At 43.1% G+C, this 19,913-nt stretch overlaps 1 protein-coding gene across 1 annotated transcript in view; it reads left to right on the top strand.

The window, feature by feature from the left end:
* NEB (nebulin) overlaps positions 1-19,913 on the top strand; it is a 166,873-nt gene that overhangs the window by 14,743 nt on the left and 132,217 nt on the right. The window contains exons 4-19 of the mRNA XM_073545254.1: positions 5,990-6,121; positions 7,059-7,166; positions 8,108-8,212; positions 9,153-9,257; positions 9,401-9,505; positions 9,750-9,854; positions 11,088-11,192; positions 11,282-11,389; positions 11,633-11,749; positions 12,992-13,093; positions 13,379-13,486; positions 13,570-13,674; positions 14,823-14,921; positions 18,637-18,741; positions 19,003-19,110; positions 19,341-19,454. Coding sequence (XP_073401355.1) covers positions 5,990-6,121; positions 7,059-7,166; positions 8,108-8,212; positions 9,153-9,257; positions 9,401-9,505; positions 9,750-9,854; positions 11,088-11,192; positions 11,282-11,389; positions 11,633-11,749; positions 12,992-13,093; positions 13,379-13,486; positions 13,570-13,674; positions 14,823-14,921; positions 18,637-18,741; positions 19,003-19,110; positions 19,341-19,454 — 1,731 coding nt within the window. The remainder of the gene's footprint in view (positions 1-5,989; positions 6,122-7,058; positions 7,167-8,107; positions 8,213-9,152; positions 9,258-9,400; positions 9,506-9,749; positions 9,855-11,087; positions 11,193-11,281; positions 11,390-11,632; positions 11,750-12,991; positions 13,094-13,378; positions 13,487-13,569; positions 13,675-14,822; positions 14,922-18,636; positions 18,742-19,002; positions 19,111-19,340; positions 19,455-19,913) is intronic.

Here is a 19,913-nt window from a genome sequence, read left to right as displayed (position 1 = left end):
AGGAATGGGAGACCGCTGGAAGTAAGGCTCGGGATTCTCGCTGTGCAGCGACAAAAATCCGACGCCTAACATTACCCCCCCTAGTGCCCCCTCCCCTCTGAGCCTTGCTGCGCTCAAACTCCGCAATGAGAAGAGGAGCGTGGATGTTCTCCACTGGCTCCCAGGTCCGAGCCTCTGGACCATGACCCTTCTAATCCACCAAATAAAACTTTTTGCCCCACATCACCTTGCATCCCACAATGGCATTGACCTCAAACTCGTCCGAAGACAAGTCTGATGTCCCGGCAGATGACTCGGAGAACCGGGACAAGTGAACAGGCTTAAGGAGGGACACGTGGAATGTATCAGAGATAGCCAAGTGTGGTGGAAGGGCCAGAAGGTAGACCACAAAGCTGATCTGCTTGAGGACCTTGAAGGGGCCAATGTAACGCAGTGCGAACTTAGCGGACTCTACCCGCAGCCTGATGTTTCGGGCGGAGAGCCACACCAAGTCACCAGGGGCAAAAGTCGGAGCAGGGCGCAGATGTGCGTCAGCGGAGGTACTCATTCTCTCCTTGGAAGCTCGGTTAGCATCCTGGGTGCGATCCAAAATGTCGCGTGCCTCCACCGCCCCGTCTGCCACCCTGGAGTCGGTGGATGACACGGGCATGGGCACAGGGACACGCAGATGCTGACCGTAATTTAGGAGGAATGGGGTCTGACCGGTGGAGCCGGCCACAGCATTGTTCAAAGCGAACTCTGCTCACGGCAGCAAGGATGCCCAGGCGTCCTGCCTGGCCGAGACAAAATGTCAAAGATATGTGATCAGGGTCTGGTTGGCTCTCTCTACCAACCCGTTCGTCTCGGGATAATAGGCCGAGGAGAGATTCAGCTCAATGCTGAGCAGGGAACAAAGCTCTCTCCAAAACCGGGACGCAAACTGAGGACCCCGGTCACTGACAATCTTGTCCGGCATGCCATGCAGGCGGAAAACGTGCTTAATGACAACACTGCCAGGCCCCACGCAGAAGGTAACTGGGAGAGAGGTACCAAGTGCACCATCTTAGAGAAATGGTCGATGACAACCCAAATGACCGTGCTGCCACTGGACTTGGTAGCCCCACCACAAAGTCCATACCGACCATCTCCCAGGGCCTGTCCGCTACCGGCAGAGGAAAAAGAAGCCCAGAGGGCCGCCGCCGAGAGGACCTATTCTGGACGCAAGAGACACAAGCCTGAATATAATCCCTGACGTCACGGGCCATATGCGGCCACCAGTACGTCCTCGCCAAAAGCTCAGAGGTCCGTTTTGTCCTGAAATGTCCACCCACCCTGGATGAATGAGCCCAAGAGAGGACCTCCGGTCGCAGATGGGCAGGGACAAATGTCTTGCCCGGAGGTACTGACTCAAGGGCAACCGGAGCCACAGTCCTCAGGCTCTCGGATGGGACGATCAGCCGAGGCTCCTCCTCCTCTTCCTCCGATGACACCACGGAGCGGGAGAGAGCATCGGTCCGGACGTTCTTCTCCCCGGAGAGAAAATAGAGGGTGAAGAACAAAGACCATCTGGCCTGGCGACAGTTTAGCCACTGGGCTGTTTGCAAATAGACCAAGTTTTTGTGGTCGGTGAACACCTGGAAAGAGTGGCGAGCCCCCTCCAGGAGGTGTCGCCACTCCGAGAAGGCCAACTTCATCGCTAGCAACTCCCTGTCCCCGATGGCATAATTCCTCTCCGCCGGTGTGAAGGTTTTGGAGAAAAAGAAGCATGGGTGCTTCCGACCTTGCGTATCCTCCTGAAACAGGACCGCTCCAGCACCAAAGGAAGAGGCATCCACTTCCAGAATGAAGGGCTTATCTACATCGGGGCGATGTAGAATGGGAGCGCTAGTGAAATGGGACTTAATGGAGGAGAATGCCTTGGAGACCGGTTCCGATCACAACTTGGGATTTGCACCCTTGTTGGTGAGGGCTACCAAGGGTGCTACCAAAGTTGAGAAGTGGGGGATGAATTGGCGATAATAATTTATGAACCCCATAAAGCGCTGCACCGCTTTGAGAGAATGAGGTTCCTGCCAATCCATCACCACCTGTAGCTTGGCAGGATCCATGGCCAATCCCCGGGCGGAGATGATATAGCCCAGGAAAGGCAAGGACTCCTGCTCAAACACACACTTCTCCAACTTGGCATAGAGGGAGTTTGCCCGCAGGAGATTGAAAACTCTGCAAACATCTCTCCGGTGGGAGTCAATGTCTGGAGAGTAGATGAGAATATCATCCTGATAGACTACAACCGAGGTGGTAAGCATATCCCGGAAGATATCGTTCACAAAGTCTTGGAAGATGGCCGGGGCATTACAGAGGCCGAAGGGCATCACCAGGTATTCATAGTGCCCAACCCTGGTGTTAAATGCCGTCTTCCATTCGTCCCCATCACGGATGCGAATCAGGTTGTAAGCCCCCCGCAGATCAAGTTTGGAAAACACCCTTGCTCCCCGTAGCCTATCAAACAGCTCTGATATCAGGGGCAGAGGATACTTATTCTTAACGGTGATGGTGTTAAGACCCCTGTAATCAATGCAAGGACGTAGTTCCCCACTCTTTCTGGACGAAGAAGAATCCCGCCCCCGCTGGTGACACTGACTTCCTAATGAATCCTCTTGCCAGATTTTTCCTGATGTATTGAGATATGGCCTCTGTCTCAAGGGAGAGATAGGGGATAGACTCGACCCCGGGGAGGCTCAGCACCAGGCAAGAGGTCAATAGGACAGTCATTGGGGCGATGCGGTGGAAGGGTCTCAGCCGCCTTTTTGGAGAACACGTCCGCATACTGTCGATAGTGTTTGGGGAGCGAGGAGAGATCAGCGGGAACCTCGGTGGAGGCAACCTGAACGCACTCCCTCACATGATTTACTCCACCCAATAATCCTCCCTGAGGACCACTCTATATGGGGGGAGTGGTACCGCAGCCAGGGGACCCCTAGAAGCACCTGGTCAATACCCTCGGGCATGACTAGGAGGGATATCGTCTCCTGATGAGATGGAGCCAATGAGAGTAACAAGGGGACGGTCTGGTGGGTTATCTGTGAGGGTAGAGTGGCGCCGTTCACCACTCTGACGGTGACTGGTGTAGACATCATAACCAGGGGTATAGCGTGCCGTTGAGCGAAGGCTGACGACATAAAATTGCCCTCTGCCCCAGAATCCACACAAACCTCCACCGCCAGAGTGGAAGAATCAAACTCAAGTGTCCCCTTAAAGGACAGCTTGGAGGAAAATATCGCTGATTCTAGTGCGCCACCTCCTACGGCCACTAGGTGCGAGCGTTCTCCCAGCTGCTGTGGGCCCCGGTTGGCAAGGTGACCGGACTGCCGGCAAACATGACAGCTCACAGGAGCTCGAGCGGACCGGGGCCTGGATCCCTCACGGGAAGCCCCCTGACGCTCGGATGCCCGATCGGAAGATTCCAGAGGTTTAGTATAACTAGGTGCCAACCTAAACCTCTGCCTACATTGGTCCCGCTCCAACCTTCGCTCGGCGAAGCGAAGATCTATACGGTTGGAGACAGTGATAAGCTCCTCCAGTGTAGCGGGAATCTCCCTGGTGGCCAGAGCGTCCTTCACATGGCCAGCCAAACCTCTCCAGAATGCTGGAATGAGGACCTTATCTGGCCACTCTAACTCTGAGTAACTCTGAGACCAGCGTCCGGAACTGGATGGCAAAGTGGCTGACCATGAGCGAGCCCTGTGACAATGCCAGCAGCCGGAGCGCGGTGTCATGAGTGACTCGTGGTCCCAGGAAGACCTGCTTCAGAGTGTCCAAGAACCGCGAGACACTCTGCACCACATGATCACCACGCTCCCACAGCGGTGTGGCCCACTCCAAAGCCCTGCCCGACAAGAGGGAAATAATAAATCCCACTTTAGCCCGCTCAGAGGGGAATCGTGCAGCCAGCAGCTCCAGCTGTATAGAGCACTGGCTTATGAAACCCCTACAAGAAGCACTATCACCCCAGAACTTCTCGGGCAGTGGGAGGTGGGACAAAGTCGGGGCAGGGATGGCTGTGGTCACAAGGGAGACAGCCTCTGTGGCTGCCTGGACAGTGACCGCAGTAACATCTGCAGCTGAGGCTGAACGCTCGAGAGCTGCCAACCTGCCCTGCAGCTGCCGGATGTACTGCAGCAGTCACTGTTCATCTGCCATTACTAGCCAGACCCTGGCGCTAGGATAATGTTAGGGCTGGCGGAACGCACCAAATTATAAAATAATAGTAGGTGCGTTCGCAGCCCGGGGTCCACCATGCAGAGGTGCTACACTGCTGCTAAGTAATGGCGGAAGAATTAAGCGGTGTGAAACCAGTCACACGTGGGTTACGTCACCCAATGTGAACAGGGGCGAACTCTGTTAATGCACAGAGCCGCACAACCGCTGAACGTAAATGCCGGAGCCTGTTAAGCTCACAGAGCCTGGCCAAAAGAGCACACAGTGTACGGTCACAGAACTCTACCCCAAGGACACGGGGTTAGAGTCCTTCTAGGCCCACTGAACGGGCGGCGTCGGTGCCGCGAACGCCGCTATAGACGCTGGCTATGGAGCACGTGCACTGAGGCATGCCGAGTCCCTGGTGAGGACTGATGCCTGACTCAACCTCTGTCCTACCTACGCCTAAGCCTGGGTGCTAGCAGGCTAGGCTGCACAACACATGCGTACCAAGGGTAGGAGTTTCTTAATGAGTCATTCACCAGAGACATTCATGCGTGCATACATCACTCACTCCACATAGTCTGTAAATACAGTCTTATCCTAGCGCATGGCCGAGCGGCCATGCGAACCTTTTATAGCCTCGAGCGTCCGGGACCTTCCTGGCTTCTAGGATGGGCCAATCTGAACAGGAGCAGGACCTGAGCATGTGACCTTCGATCTCCAATGGGAGATCACTCCACGGGCATGCTCAGTGGCCCGACATGGGGACTTAGTCCCTGGAGAATCTTGCTGCTGAGCAGCATGTATTGTCATAGCTGCGCCAGAGGTGGCGGCAGCAAGCAAACCCACGGAGCTGGTCTGGGCAGAGCGCCTGGACCGACGAGTTTGCTGAGCAACCTCCTCTGCGGCTGGAGAGGAATGGGAGACCGCTGGAAGTAAGGCTCAGGATTCTCGCTGTGCAGCGACAGAAATCCGACGCCTAACAACAACTATCCTATGAAATACCGTAATACAGTTAAATCCCGAATCAATGGAAATTTTAAGCCCCACTATAATTCCATTTGGTAATTTTTCCCAAACCTGTATGGCAATGCCCCCTTTAATTCAAATCTGTTTAAGCCCCATCTCTTTGGGGCCCCAATGCTTATTCGTTAAAAAGGGGCGTAACCTACCAGGTGCCATTTCTAATACTCATGTCTATAATTCTGATGTAGTAGAGAAGGCTTTGGGTGCTAGGGGCCAAATGTGACTGCTACTTACACTTGGGCTGAAATGGTTGGGGTTTATGTCAACCTCCCCCAAAAGTGGATGCTTCAGGGTGGAACATGGGTGTTCCCAGGAGAGATAGGGCATTCCCAGGAGGGCAAGAGGGTAGGACTTAGCCGCTTCAACAATCTCAACAATCGTTATGCAATTGACAGTCCTTCTTTAAAATTTTTAAAGGGTGTAAACCTAATTTTTTTTTTAAAAAATTGCCATTTCTTAGTAATTCTAAGGGTAGCCCGTTAGTGGGAACAGGGTGTAATCAACATTTTCTCAGATTTTTTTTTCCATATTTGTTGGGGTCTTTTATCCATATAGAGCCCACCCCACAAATATCTCAAAATCCATTTCATATAATTAATTTCGGAATAAGTTCTTTGCAATCCCACAAGAGATCTGGGCGATAACGATGTACTCCGATACCGAGTAAAAATCGTGGACTTATCACACGTGGCCTACATTCACAATCCGCAGTTCAGTGCTCCCCTAATAGAGAATTTGTAACATACAAAAATCTGACTATTTTGATTTTATTTTTATTTTTTAGCCCCAGCCTGATGCTGGGAAAGCAAAGGACTCTGGTGAGAAGAAGAAGAAAATTAAGAAAAAGGTGGATACGTCAAAGTTTATGACCCCTTACATTGCACACAGCAAGAAAATGCAAGACATGTTCAGTCAGGTGTGTACAGTATGTGGGTTGTAATGGATCTTGATCACACTATGGCTTAGTCCTTTTGGCCATTCTGTTAGCAGAAAGTCCAAAACTCAGTTGGCGTTTCGAAGACCAAAACTCTTCCTCAGGGCAAGTCACAAAGTTGACTTTGTGGTTTGTCCTGATGAAGCGCTTTGAACGTCGAAACACGTTGACTATTAATCCACATTTCTGGATATCAGTTATCTCTCATCCTTGATCCACTGGCGGCGCAGAACTAACCTTTTATTTCCATTTTGGCTCTGTCATAATGACAGAAACCTAAAAAAAGAACATCTGTAACCCTATTCTAAGCCAGTAGGGTCAGTGGGGCATGATTTTGATCTTTTATGACTGATCTGACGCAGCTTCACGGCGTCAATTATAAACGAAAGCCATGATCCAGCTTTGAACGGAGCCTGACATTACTCATAAATTCTTAATATTTATGCGTAATTTACAAAATTGCCTTAATGTGGAAATATATATAAAATGTTAAATTATTAGGGTGAGTGCGCCAAATTACCTGTTTATATTAACAAAAAACACTTTATCAACCTGACTCCAGATTTCAGTGGATTCTGTAAAAAGCTAAAAAATAAATTCCTTTAAAATCTGTACCTGCAAATTTTGCTGTAGATGGGCAAGTAAGTAATTGACCATGTACCTGAAGAAGTGGACAGGACGTCCACAAAACGCGTAGTTTTATAGCCCTGAATAAAGTATGCAACTCTTCTGAACCCAGCGGTTCCCTTGCCTGATTTTTGAGGAGCGCAGAATTATCGGCATCTTGAATATCCTGTCCAACTTTTCCATATCGTCAATTCTTAGAAAGAAATTGTAGGGTACGTCGTAAAACAATCACTGGAGAATATTGGTAAAACGTTAGGGAAATTGGTGTCATTCTAAATTTCTTATGTCTTAGAACAAATACAAAGAGAAATATGAAAAACAGAAGGGAGAGCCGATCGCCGTCACTACTGATACTCCCGAACTCAGGAGGATCAGGAAAGCCCAAAACCAGTTAAGTGAGGTATGTCAGTTCCTTCATAAAAGAAAATTCTTTACCATTGTGATACAAATGCAAGTATTAGATTCCGATTAACTTTGGATTAACATGGAATTTTCATAGATATGTGAAACTGACATCGGACAGATCTGAGATCAGTGTTGCATTACGTAGGCCAATGTGTCTCGTCTACAAATTATTTTGAGCTTAAAAATTTCGGGATGTTATTGACCCAGATCTACAAAGAACAAAACGTTCTTAAAAGGCGCCAGAGCGGTCTTATCCTGGGTTTTCAAGCATCAGAGTGGTTTTACTTGGGGTCTATAAGTGGATAAGTGGTCTTAATGGGTCATCAGAATTAACGTAAGCCATAATTTGGGTCTAAAAGTTGTCAATTGGTGGCTTTTTATGTATCTTTATGGGTTTTCGATAGTTCCTCACCTGTCATACAAGTATCCAAATAGGCTTGCTCACACTCTGCAAATATCACAATAGTTTAATTTTATGTTCACAAGTATATGAGTGCTCTTGCATGGTCTACAAGTGTCAGAATAGTCTAAATTTGGGTCTAAAAGTTTATAGATGTTCATACGTGGGAGCTTTTAACAGCATGGTCTTATTCATGGTCTACAAGCATCAGAGTGGTCTTATTGATGGTCCACAAGCATCAGAGTGGTCTGGTCTTAGTGATGGTCCACAAGTATCAAAGTGGGCCTGCAAAGTATAGGAGTGATCTTACCCAGGTCTACAAGTATCAGAATTATTTAATTTTGAGTCTAAGTATTATAAGGGTCTTATTGGGTCAGCAAAATAATCTTAATTAGCTCCTAAAACTATATGAGTTTATATTTGGGTGTTTTAAGTATCAGGGTGGTTTTGTCCAGGGTCTGCAAGCATCAGAACATGTGACATATGTCCCCCACCTTAGTAAACTGTCTGTTATTTGGTTTTCCATCCTGTCATAGGTGAAGTATCGTATGGATGGTAATACTGTCAGAACTAATTGTCACGTTGATGAAAAAGCCAGAGATATAGAGCATGCTAAAAAGGTCTCTCAACAAGTGAGCAAGGTAAGTGATCCACACTTCAGTGAGCATGTGCTTCCTTCGTAATGATTCCTATCTCAGCGGGAATCTGCCTCCTGTCTAGTGGTCACTATCTCAGCCGACTTGTTCTTCCTCTCTAGTGATCCCTATCTCAGCCAGCATGTGTTTCATCTCTAATGATCCCTATCTCAGCCAGCATGTTCTTCCTCTCTAATAGTCCCTATCTTAGCCGGCATGTGCTTTCTCTAGTGGTCCCTATCTCAGCCGGCATGTGCTTTCTCTCTAGTGATCCCTATCTCAGCCAGCATGTGTTTCATCTCTAGTGACCCCTATCTCAGCCTACATGTTCTTCCTCTCTAATGGTCCCTATCTTAGCGGGCTTGTGCTTTCACTAGTGGTCCCTATCTCAGCCGGCATGTGCTTTCTTTCTAGTGATCTCTATCTCAGCCGGCATATGCTTTCTCTCTAGTGATCCTTATCTTAGCCGGCATGTGCTTTCTCTCTAGTGATCCCTATCTTAGCTGGCATGTGCTTCATCTCTAGTAGTCTCTATCTTAGCCAGCATGTCCTTTCTCTCTAGTGATCCCTATCTCAGCCGGCATGTGCTTTCGCTCTAGTGATCCCTATCTCAGCCGGCATGTGCTTTCTCTCTAGTGATCCCTATCTTAGCTGGCATGTGCTTCATCTCTAGTAATCTCTATCTTAGCCAGCATGTCCTTTCTCTCTAGTGATCCCTATCTCAGCCGGCATGTGCTTTCGCTCTAGTGATCCCTATCTTAGGCAGCATGTCCTTTCTCTCCAGTGATCCCTATCTCAGCCGGCATGTGCTTTCTCTCTAGTGATCCCTATCTCAGCTGGCATGTGCTTTCGCTCTAGTGATCCCTATGTCAGCCGGCATGTGCTTCCTCTCTAATATCTCACTTGTCGTTACACATTAAAATGACTTGATATTTTGTACTTTTAGATTCTGTACAAGCAAAATTGGGAAGATACTAAGGAAAAGTACCTGTTACCCCCTGATGCTCCTGAACTTGTTCAGGCTGTAAAAAATTCTTCATTGTTCAGCAAGGCAAGTGTTGCCATATTGTTAAATCCCTTTATTTTTCACACGAAGGACCATTGTTGCTTTATGTTATGGGAGGTGAGGTCCATGTTCTGTCCAAGGCATGAAAGTCCAACCTTTAAAGTTTTTTTTCTCCATCCGTTCTCTAGAAACTGTACACAGCAGATTGGGAGGAGGACAAGACGACGTATTTTCCTTACTCGGACAGTCCAGAACTTAGGAGAGTTGCTCAGGCTCAGAAATCTTTGAGTGATGTAAGTATATCGGGGAGACTGCTCTAACTAATGTCATGTATTGCATCATTAAATATCCTTGGATTCAGAGTTGCCACTGCTGCCCTAGGCAGCTGCCTGGTCTGCCTGCCCCTAACGCCGGCCCTGGCTGCAATCTTCGTATGTTTAATGTACCGTATATCTGCTTTTTCCACTGACGATGAAAGCAAAATTCTCAATTTGTCTTTTCTTCAGAAGTTACTTAATAAATTTCCATCCTTCACAGATCAATTACAAGAAGGGTCACGATGAGCAAAAGCTTCAGTTCACCTCCCTGGCTGATCGACCGGACATTGAGATGGCCAAGAAAGTGTCCCAGCAGCTGAGTGACGTACGATATTCTAATTCAGTTTTTCTATGTAGATAGAAACCCTAGTAAATGTTGAATGGAAAGCAGCTGCTCCCCTTATCTAGTCTAGGCACTGCACCCTGGGAAAAAGATATGTAAATTAGCTCTCCTCCTCCTGTCAAGGCAGTGGAAGATTTTCTTGACTCATCATCGGGAAGTCACTGACATCACCAAAATCGGGACTTTGTTTTATAGTCTGAGAGCAACATAATATAAGGTCTGAGAACCTGATTCCAGGGATGTGTCACTTACTGGACTGTGTTTTTCTGTTTCAATAAAAACAGTGTTTTATCAGCAGGAGATTATCACTAGAGAACTAGGCGCCTCGTGCCTCCTAGTCCAACCCAACCCCACCACTGATTAGCAGCTTTCTGTCCATGTATATTGTCCACAGACAGCTACCAATCATTGGTGGGGTACTGGCGATAGCCACACTATATTTGTCTCAACTATCACTTCATTCAACCGCGCCCTTCAGGGCCATATTCTTTGGATCAATAAGGACCCCAGTCATGGGAACCTCAGCAATAAGCACTTTATCACCTACCATTCAGATAGGTGACAAGTCATTAAATTGCGACATCCCTGTTAATGTTAATAATATAAATCACCAGCTAAGTGGATTATATTTACATGTTTCAGGCTCAGCTGCCCTTAATCGTCATGGTTAAGGGCAGTTCTACCTGGGACATTTAGACTGGGTCAATGTGGTGTCTTATTCATGGAATTACTTTTGCAATATGGATTTCTTGCTTTTATATCTGCCTTGTACGGATATTAGCTAAACAAAGATTAATGAAGGAGCCTTAATATTTCTTCCATTATTAAGTGGGTCTCAATATGGTTTCAAGCACTAGAACCACTTTTGGGTTATTCCACTTTTGACTAACCATTATAATTGCCATAAGTTTTGACTATTAGTCTTCATCTTTTCTAATGGACACTTTATAGGATTCTCTGAGTTAAGAAAAAAAAAAGAAATGACCCCAAAATGGTCATGTTGTTTAACCAGTGGGACCACCCTACAAGTTTTCCTCCTTAAAGACATTTTTGAGGAAAAACTAGAGAAATTTTTATTTTTCCTTTGCCCTCTTACCTACATTCTTTCTTACTGTTATATATATATATATATATATATATATATATATATTGCTTTTACTGTGTTCATCACGTCCTCTTTTCTTTCACTATATAATATTGTTTCTTACCCAACAGATAAAATACCGTGAGGACTACGAGAAGAAAGTCAAAGGCAAATGGAGTCAGACTCCTTGCTATGAAGTTGCAGTTGCGAGAATGAATGCCGACAACCTGAGCGATGTGAGCACGTTACACTATAAGGCTCCTACCGTAATACGATTAAAAAGTAAGTGAACCCTTATAAATGTTTTCATTTTTTATACCCACAGAGGAAATACACAGAAGAATTCGAGAACATTAAAGACCAAATCTACTTCATGCAGACTGAAACTCCAGAGTATAAGATGAACAAGAAAGCCAGGAACAACGCTAGCATGGTAAGAGGACGACTCGGTGACCACCGCGTCTACAGATCTCTATACAGTCATTGTATAATGGTATCAAGGGTCAGCGGAGCCTATTCCCCAAAGGCCAATGTAAAGTGAGCACAGATCCAGACGTTATGGACTCTCGTACCTCCATGGCTTATGCATTACCTAAGAGGGTGCTCCACTATGGACAAAACCAACATGATACATGATAAAAAGGTCCATTGCATTTTATCCTTCTTATTTTTATAGGTGAAATACAAGGAAGATTATGAGAAGGCCAAGGGACCCACAGGTTACCACACTCTTCCCGCCACAGAAAACCCATTACTGCGGCAACTCAGAACTGCTGGAAATGCCCTAAGTGATGTAAGTAAAGCGGAAAAACTGGATGCAGTGACATTATTACTAAATCTACATACATAACAACGTTTCCTTCCTTCTATCTACTATCTATCTATCTATCTATCTATCTAAAAAATAATAAAAATAGGCAGCACTCCAAATTAAATGTGAAAAAATTGGATACTTTACTGATCCACTTTTTTCACATTTAATTTGTGCCTATTTTTTTATTTTTTATTTTATTAACTCGGTTGTTTGGACACTGCCGAAAAGGTTTTGCACCAATTGTATAATTTTGGTAGTGCTGCCCTTTTTTTTTTATCTATCTATCTATCTATCTATCTATATATCTATCTATCTATCTATCTATCTATCTATCTATCTATCTATCTATCATTTATGTATCTATCATCTATCTATCTACCTATCTATCTATCTATCTATCTATCTATCTATCATTTATGTATCTATCATCTATCTATCTATCATCTATCTATTATCTAAGTATCTATAATAAAAAAGTGAAAAAGAAGCACAAAAGAAAGAAAAAACAACGGGTGCAGGCTTTCCACGTTTCGGTCCCCACCCCCTTCTTTCGACCGAAACGTTGCTGTATGGGCACATAGCCAGATGGGCCAATAAACATCACTCTAATTGAAGTCTCCATGGTGTGCTGCTTTCATCTTTGATGGACTATCTATCTATCTATCTTCTATATATCTATTATCTATCTATCTATCTAAATAGAAAAAAATCAGGCAGCACTCCAGTTAAAGGGAAAATTGTGGACTTTGATCCAGCGCCAAGTGGTGCAACGTTTCGACCTCACAGCACGGTCTTTGTCAAGCACAGTGTTACCATAGAATAGTGCACTTTTTATACATATCTCTTCAATTTACCAATATACAAAAATTAGCATATATTAAATATAAATCATAATCAAAGTGTATGAAAATTACATTGCAGTAAATATGAGAACCATCATAGTGTTTACATATATAAGGTGCATGTTAGAGTGCAAAAAATTATATCCAGCCGTACCTACAATCATTGATACAGCTATGACATATTTTATGTCTGTCTGTCTGTCTGTCTATCTTTCTATCTATCATTATCTATCTATCTATCTAATATCTATCTATCATGTATCTATCATCTATCTATTATCTATCATCTATCTATTTATCGTCTATCATCTATTTTTATCTATATATGTCTACCTATATATTTCTCTTGACATACTTTATTTCTGTTTTCTTTTTCCAGAAATTGTATAAGGCGTCCTACGAGAAGGCCAGAGGATCTAGTATTAACTACTGTGACACCCCCAAGTTTCAGCTTGATAACGTCCTGAAGAAGTATACTGATGTGAGTACCTATCGGGGCTTAATTTCTCTGTGTATGACCTGGCAGGGTACAATGGGGACATCTCTCGCCCGCACTCCGTGACTCCACAGATGGAGCACAAACCTTGGAATCGCTGCTGCTATGGTGTTACTTACTTACGGTGTTATTTGGGCACCATATGACGGTGGTAATGAGGCACTATGTCATTTTTATAAACTGAATGGATATATTTTCCACAACGGTAGTGGGGGAAATCAATAGTAAAATGGATATCACTGCACTTAAATCCATTGTTCTGTATTTCAGCTGAAATATAAGGATCACTATCAGAGGAACATCCAGGGACATTACATCGGCAGCTACGAAGATCCTTACATGCTTCATTGCGCCAAAGTCTCCAACTTAAGAAGTGATGTACGCGTCCATAAGACAAAGCACTAAATATTGATGACCTTTTCCGACTTAAAACATTTTTCATAATTTCCTTTTTATAACAGAAAAATTACAAAGCCGACTATGAAGACGACAAGACCAATTTTTACTATCCCCAAACCATCACCCCCGAATATGAAGCGGTCAAGAAGTTAGAGCAGTGTAAAGATGTAAGTCTTCTAAAGGATACCTAGCCCATATTTTAATCTATATAGTTAATTTTATATCCTGATTATGACTGAAATTAGAAGCAAGGGTTTAATCACCAGGGTGTTCCAGGCATGGAGCTTGGAGGGACCCAGGAGGAGACCAGTGCTATAAATGATGTATGAAAGTTTGGGGGCCTTTACAGGCTTTTCACTGGAACTTCAAGTTATATTTTGTACATAACGATCCATTGATCGACACCTAATCTTCCTTGCTCACTAGGAACAGTGCCATACTTTTACTAGTGGCTACATCTGGTATTGCAATTCAGTCTCATTGACTTTGAATAGGCCTGAGTAAGTCTGAGCTGTAATACCACAGGCAACCACTATTAAAAGTATGGAGCTGTGTCTGGAGGCGCTTGTTGGAGCTCAGCCCCTTTCCTGATTGATTGGTGAGTTGAGAGACCGATCCCCTCTGATCTGATATTGATGGCCTGTCCTAAAACTTTCAATTTTGTTAAGCTGGAGAACCCCTTTAATAATTTTTTTTAGGATACTATTGGTGTTCTCAAAGAAAAAAAAATTGCTCTAGCTTTTTTTTCTCTCAGAAACAGGGTCTCTATAATCCAATGGCCACGTCTGGTATTGCCACTCATTGCTTGTGAAGTGAATGGGCAATAGCTGTAATACCAGACAGAGCCTACGGACAAGAGTGGTGCTGTTCCATTAATTAAAATGATAGAATATAGACTCTTTTTTTAATTAACCAAATAAAACCCCTTTTAAATTTTTAAGTTGGCAGTAAACATCAGATGAAAATCTGCAGTACTAATTTTCATTGAATTGGAGCAAATTAGTGAGCGGTGAAAAAAAAAAAAAAAAAATATATATATATATAAAACAAAAGAATAAAAAAATTCTAAACAGATTGATGGGGGTCCTGGGTCCTGAGACCCTCATGGACAGCGCAAAAGTCCTCTTAGAAGTGCACTGCTCAGGAAACAGGAGGGCACCTAATGATCTGCTCACAATTAAAGGGCATAAAACATATAAAAAATATCCCCAAAGTTTAGTTACTGTTTAATAAAATGTTGATTTCAGCCGTGTGATAAAGAATTTACTGTTGTAATCATTGATCGTCCTAATTTAGATAACTGTTCTTTTTCCAGTATGTCTACAAGAAACACCCCGATACGATTAAGTTCACTCAGGTGACTGATTCCCCAGTACAGGTCCAAGCCGAAGTGAATTCCAAGCAGCTCAGTGATGTAAGTATCGACCATCACCTTGGGCTGAAGATAATCCATTATAAGAGAAAACGCCAGGGCCAAAATACATGTAATATAGAATGACAGCCGGTGTGTAATATAGAATGACAGTCGGTGTGTAATATAGAATGACAGCGGGTATGTAATATAGAATGACAGCCGGTGTGTAATATAGAATGACAGTCGGTGTGTAATATAGAATGACAGCCGGTGTGTAATATAGAATGACAGCCGGTGTGTAATATAGAATGAGAGACGGAGTGTAATATAGAATGACAGCCGGTGTGTAATATAGAATGACACCAGTTTGTAATATAGAATGACAGCCGGTGTGTAATATAGAATGACAGCCGGTGTGTAATATAGAATGACAGCTGGTGTGTAATATAGAATGACAGCCGGTGTGTAATATAGAATGACAGTCGGTGTGTAATATAGAATGACAGCCGGTGTGTAATATAGAATGACAGCAGTTTGTAATATAGAATGACAGCCGGTGTGTAATATAGAATGACAGCCGGTGTGTAATATAGAATGACAGCAGGTGTGTAATATAGAATGACAGTCGGTGTGTAATATAGAATGACAGCCGGTGTGTAATATAGAATGACGGCCGCTGTGTAATATAGAATGACAGTCGGTGTGTAATATAGAATGACAGTTGGTGTGTAATTTAGAATGACGGCCGGTGTGTAATATAGAATGACAGTCGGTGTGTAATATAGAATGACAGCCGGTGTGTAATATAGAATGACGGCCGCTGTGTAATATAGAATGACAGTCGGTGTGTAATATAGAATGACAGTTGGTGTGTAATATAGAATGACAGTCGTTGTGTAATATAGAATGACAGTCGGTGTGTAATATAGAATGACAGTCGGTGTGTAATATAGAATGACAGCCGGTGTGTAATATAGAATGACAGTCGGTGTGTAATATAGAATGACAGCCGGTGTGTAATATAGAATGAGAGACGGAGTGTAATATAGAATGACAGCCGGTGTGTAATATAGAATGACAGTCGGTGTGTAATATAGAATGACAGTCGGTGTGTAATATAGAATAACAGCTGGTGGGTAATATAGTATGACAGCCGGTGTGTAATATAGAATAACAGTCGGTGTGTAATATAGAATGACAGCCAGTGTGTAATATATAATAGCAGCTGGTGTGTAATATAGAATGACAGTCGGTGTGTAATATAGAATGACAGTCAATGTGTAATATAGAATGACAGTCGGTGTGCAATATAGAATGACAGTCAGTGTGTAATATAGAATGACAGTTGGTGTGTAATACTGAATGACATCTGGTGTGTCATATAGAATGACAGTCAGTGTGTAACAAAGAATGAGAGACGGAGTGTAATATAGAATGACAGCTGGTCTGTAATATAGAATGACAGCCGGTGTGTAATATAGAATGAGAGACAGAGTGTTATATAGAATGACAGTCGGTGTGTAATATAGAATGACAGTCGGTGTGTAATATAGAATGACAGCAGTGTGTAATATAGAATAACAGCTGGTGGGTAATATAGAATGATAGCCGGTGTGTAATATAGAATGAGAGACGGAGTGTAATTTAGAATGACAGCCGGTGTGTAATATAGAATGACAGCCGGTGTGTAATATAAAATGACAGCCAGTGTGTAATATAGAATGACAGTCAATCTGTATTATAGAATGACAGTCGGTGTGTAATATAGAATGACAGTCAGTGCGTAATATAGAATGACAGCCGGTGTGTAATATGGAATGACAGCCGGTGTGTAATATAGAATGACAGCCAATGTGTAATATAGAATGACAGCCGATGTGTAATATAGAATGACAGTCGGTGTGTAATATAGAATGACAGCCAATGTGTAATATAGAATGACAGCCGATGTGTAATATAGAATGAGAGACGGAGTGTTATATAGAATGACAGTCGGTGTGTAATATAGAATGACAGCAGTGTGTAATATAGAATAACAGCTGGTGGGTAATATAGAATGACAGCCGGTGTGTAATATAGAATGAGAGACGGAGTGTAATTTAGAATGACAGTCGGTGTGTAATATAGAATGACAGCCGGTGTGTAATATAGAATGACATCCGGTGTGTAATACAGAATGACAGCCAATGTGTAATATAGAATGACAGCCGATGTGTAATATAGAATGAGAGACGGAGTGTTATATAGAATGACAGTCGGTGTGTAATATAGAATGACAGCCGGTGTGTAATATAGAATGACAGTCAGTGTGTAATATAGAATGAGAACCGGTGTGTAATACAGAATGACATCTGGTGTGTAATATAGAATGACAGTCGGTGTGTAATATAGAATGACAGTGTGTAATATAGAATGACAGTCGGTATGTAATACAAAATGACATCTGGTGTGTAATATAAAATGACAGCCGTGTTGTAATATAAAATGACAGCCGGTGTGTAATTTAGAATGACAGCCGGTGTGTAATATAGAATGACAGTCGGTGTGTAATATAGAATGACAGCCGTGTGTAATTTAGAATGATAGCCAGTGTGCAATATAGAATGACAGTCGGTGTGTAATATACAATGACAGCCAGTGTGTAATATAGAATGACAGCCGTTGTGTAATATAACATGACAGCAGGTGTGTAATTTAGAATGACAGCCGGTGTGTAATTTAGAATGACAGCCGGTGTGTAATATAGAATGACAGTTGGTGTGTAATATAGAATGAGAGCCGATGTGTAATATAGAATGACAGTCAGTGTGTAATATAGAATGAGAGCCGGTGTGTAATACAGAATGACATCTGGTGTGTAATATAGAATGACAGCCGTTGTGTAAAATAAAATGACAGCCGGTGTGTAATTTAGAATGACAGCCGGTGTGTAATACAGAATGACAGCCAGTGTGTAATACAGAATGACAGCCAGTGTGTAATATAGAATGACAGCCGGTGTGTAATACAGAATGACAGTCGATGTGTAATACAGAATGTCAGCCATTGTGTAATATAGAATGACAGCCGGTGTGTAATATAGAATGAGAGCCGGTATGTAATATAACTGCAAAAAATAAAAATAAAAAGAGGGGGAGCGCACTAAGGCGGGAAATGAGGGACACCAGCATGTTTAACAAAGGTAATCCACTCACCTGATGTGGTTGTGAAGGGTCACAACCACCTAAGGAAGTTTTGGCCGCCGCAGATCCCGGGATGCAGATAAAACAATAGAGAAGAGAAAAGCCGGGGTTTGTCCCTGCTAGACCACAGGGAACCAACCGAAGATGCAAGCAAACCTTTATTCACATTCAAGCCAATGCGTTTCATGGCCTCCTGGCCACTTCATCAGGGCAGCAATGTGAATAAAGGTTTGCTTGCATCTTCGGTTGGTTCCTTATGGTCTAGCGTGGACAAACCCCCGCTTTTCTCTTCTCTATTGTTTTTTTTGGTATGTAATATAGAATGACAGTCGGTGTGTAATATAGAATGACAACCGGTGTGTAATATAGAATGAGAGCCGGTGTGTAATATAGAATGACAGTCGGTGTGTAATATAGAATGAGAGCCGGTGTGTAATATAGAATGACAGCCGGTATGTAATACAGAATGACAGCCGGTATGTAATACAGAATGACAGTCGGTGTGTAGTAGAGAATGACAGCCGGTGTGTAATACAGAAGACTTTTTTTATGCTTATTCAATTGTTATAATGATTTTCCTTTGTTTGTTTTAGCTCAATTATAAAGCGAGACATGAAGAGGAGAAAATGAAATGTTCTATTCCTGCAGATTCTCCTTTCATCCTCCAGTCCAGAGTGAATGCATATAACCTCAGTGATGTAAGTAAAATCCTATTATCTCCTATTTATCAATGGATTTTACCCAGGCACTAAACTTTTGAGTTACACACAGAACATACATCCATAGACTATTGATGTTGTGAAGACGACGCCAAAATTAGCGTTTGATCCCAACACTATGTTATGAGCAGTTTTGATTAACAAATTGACATAAATTTATGTATTCATTTATTTTTTGTTTTTATATAAATATTAGCTGCAACTTTCTGGATTTTCACTTTTTCTTTTTTCACTTTGCAGAAATGGTACAAATATGACTGGGATAAATCCAAGGCAAAGAAATTTGATATTAAGATTGATGCTATTCCTTTGGTGGCGGCAAAAGCAAATCGTAAGAAAGCCAGCGACGTAAGTAATATTTGTGTCATATATACACATGTTATGCAGTTTTCTTCAGCATCTGTTTACTATGAAAAATAACTATAAAAGTGCTCAAAAGATTATACAATTTCCCTCAAAATTATTTTGAAAGATTTTGTTATTAATTATTGTTTTGTTGTGTTTTTAGAGTCTTTATTCCTTAGGACATTATTTTCTCATTTGCAGGCACTTACATTCCCTAATTCCTTTATTTGCAGGTGGAATATAAGAAAGATTATGAGCGCAACAGAGGAAAGATGATTGGAGCTCTTAGTATTCAAGATGACCCCAAGATGCTGCACTCTGTTAAAGTGGCTCACAATCAAAGTGATGTAAGTCCATTTATATCAATGCCACGGTGTGTTCCTATTTGCCCATCCGTTATCAGGCACCTGAGGCTTGATGTGTTGTGAACTTTTGGTTCAATATAGCTACACCAAGATTTTTTAACATCTTTTAATATATAATGAAATGTGCTTATTGCATACATAGAACACAGAGTGTCTCCTACGCAAAGATCTCGTAGACCCTCACCTTATAGTTAAGGCTACAACCCTCTCCCATCACTCACTACTTGATCAATCCTGCTAATCATCTGTTGGAGTAGAGGGTTGGATGACAATCTGGTTTCCTTCTTCTCTGGTTAAACTACCCGACGCACATGCTCAAATCCCACCTACACAGTCATCTATTGACGTGAAGTATGGCATCACACTCTGATATATTCTATTCTGGTTCAAACCACCCATGAAGATGCGGAAACCTGGGCTGATCCCACACACTCTAAAGGT

This window comes from Dendrobates tinctorius, unplaced genomic scaffold (assembly GCF_039654945.1).
Source record: "Dendrobates tinctorius isolate UK_male_01 unplaced genomic scaffold, ASM3965494v1 ptg000143l, whole genome shotgun sequence".
In the NCBI taxonomy this organism is placed as follows: domain Eukaryota; kingdom Metazoa; phylum Chordata; class Amphibia; order Anura; family Dendrobatidae; genus Dendrobates; species Dendrobates tinctorius.
The sequence above is the reverse complement of the archived record's forward strand: the minus strand, read 5'-3'. Positions and strand labels throughout refer to the sequence as shown.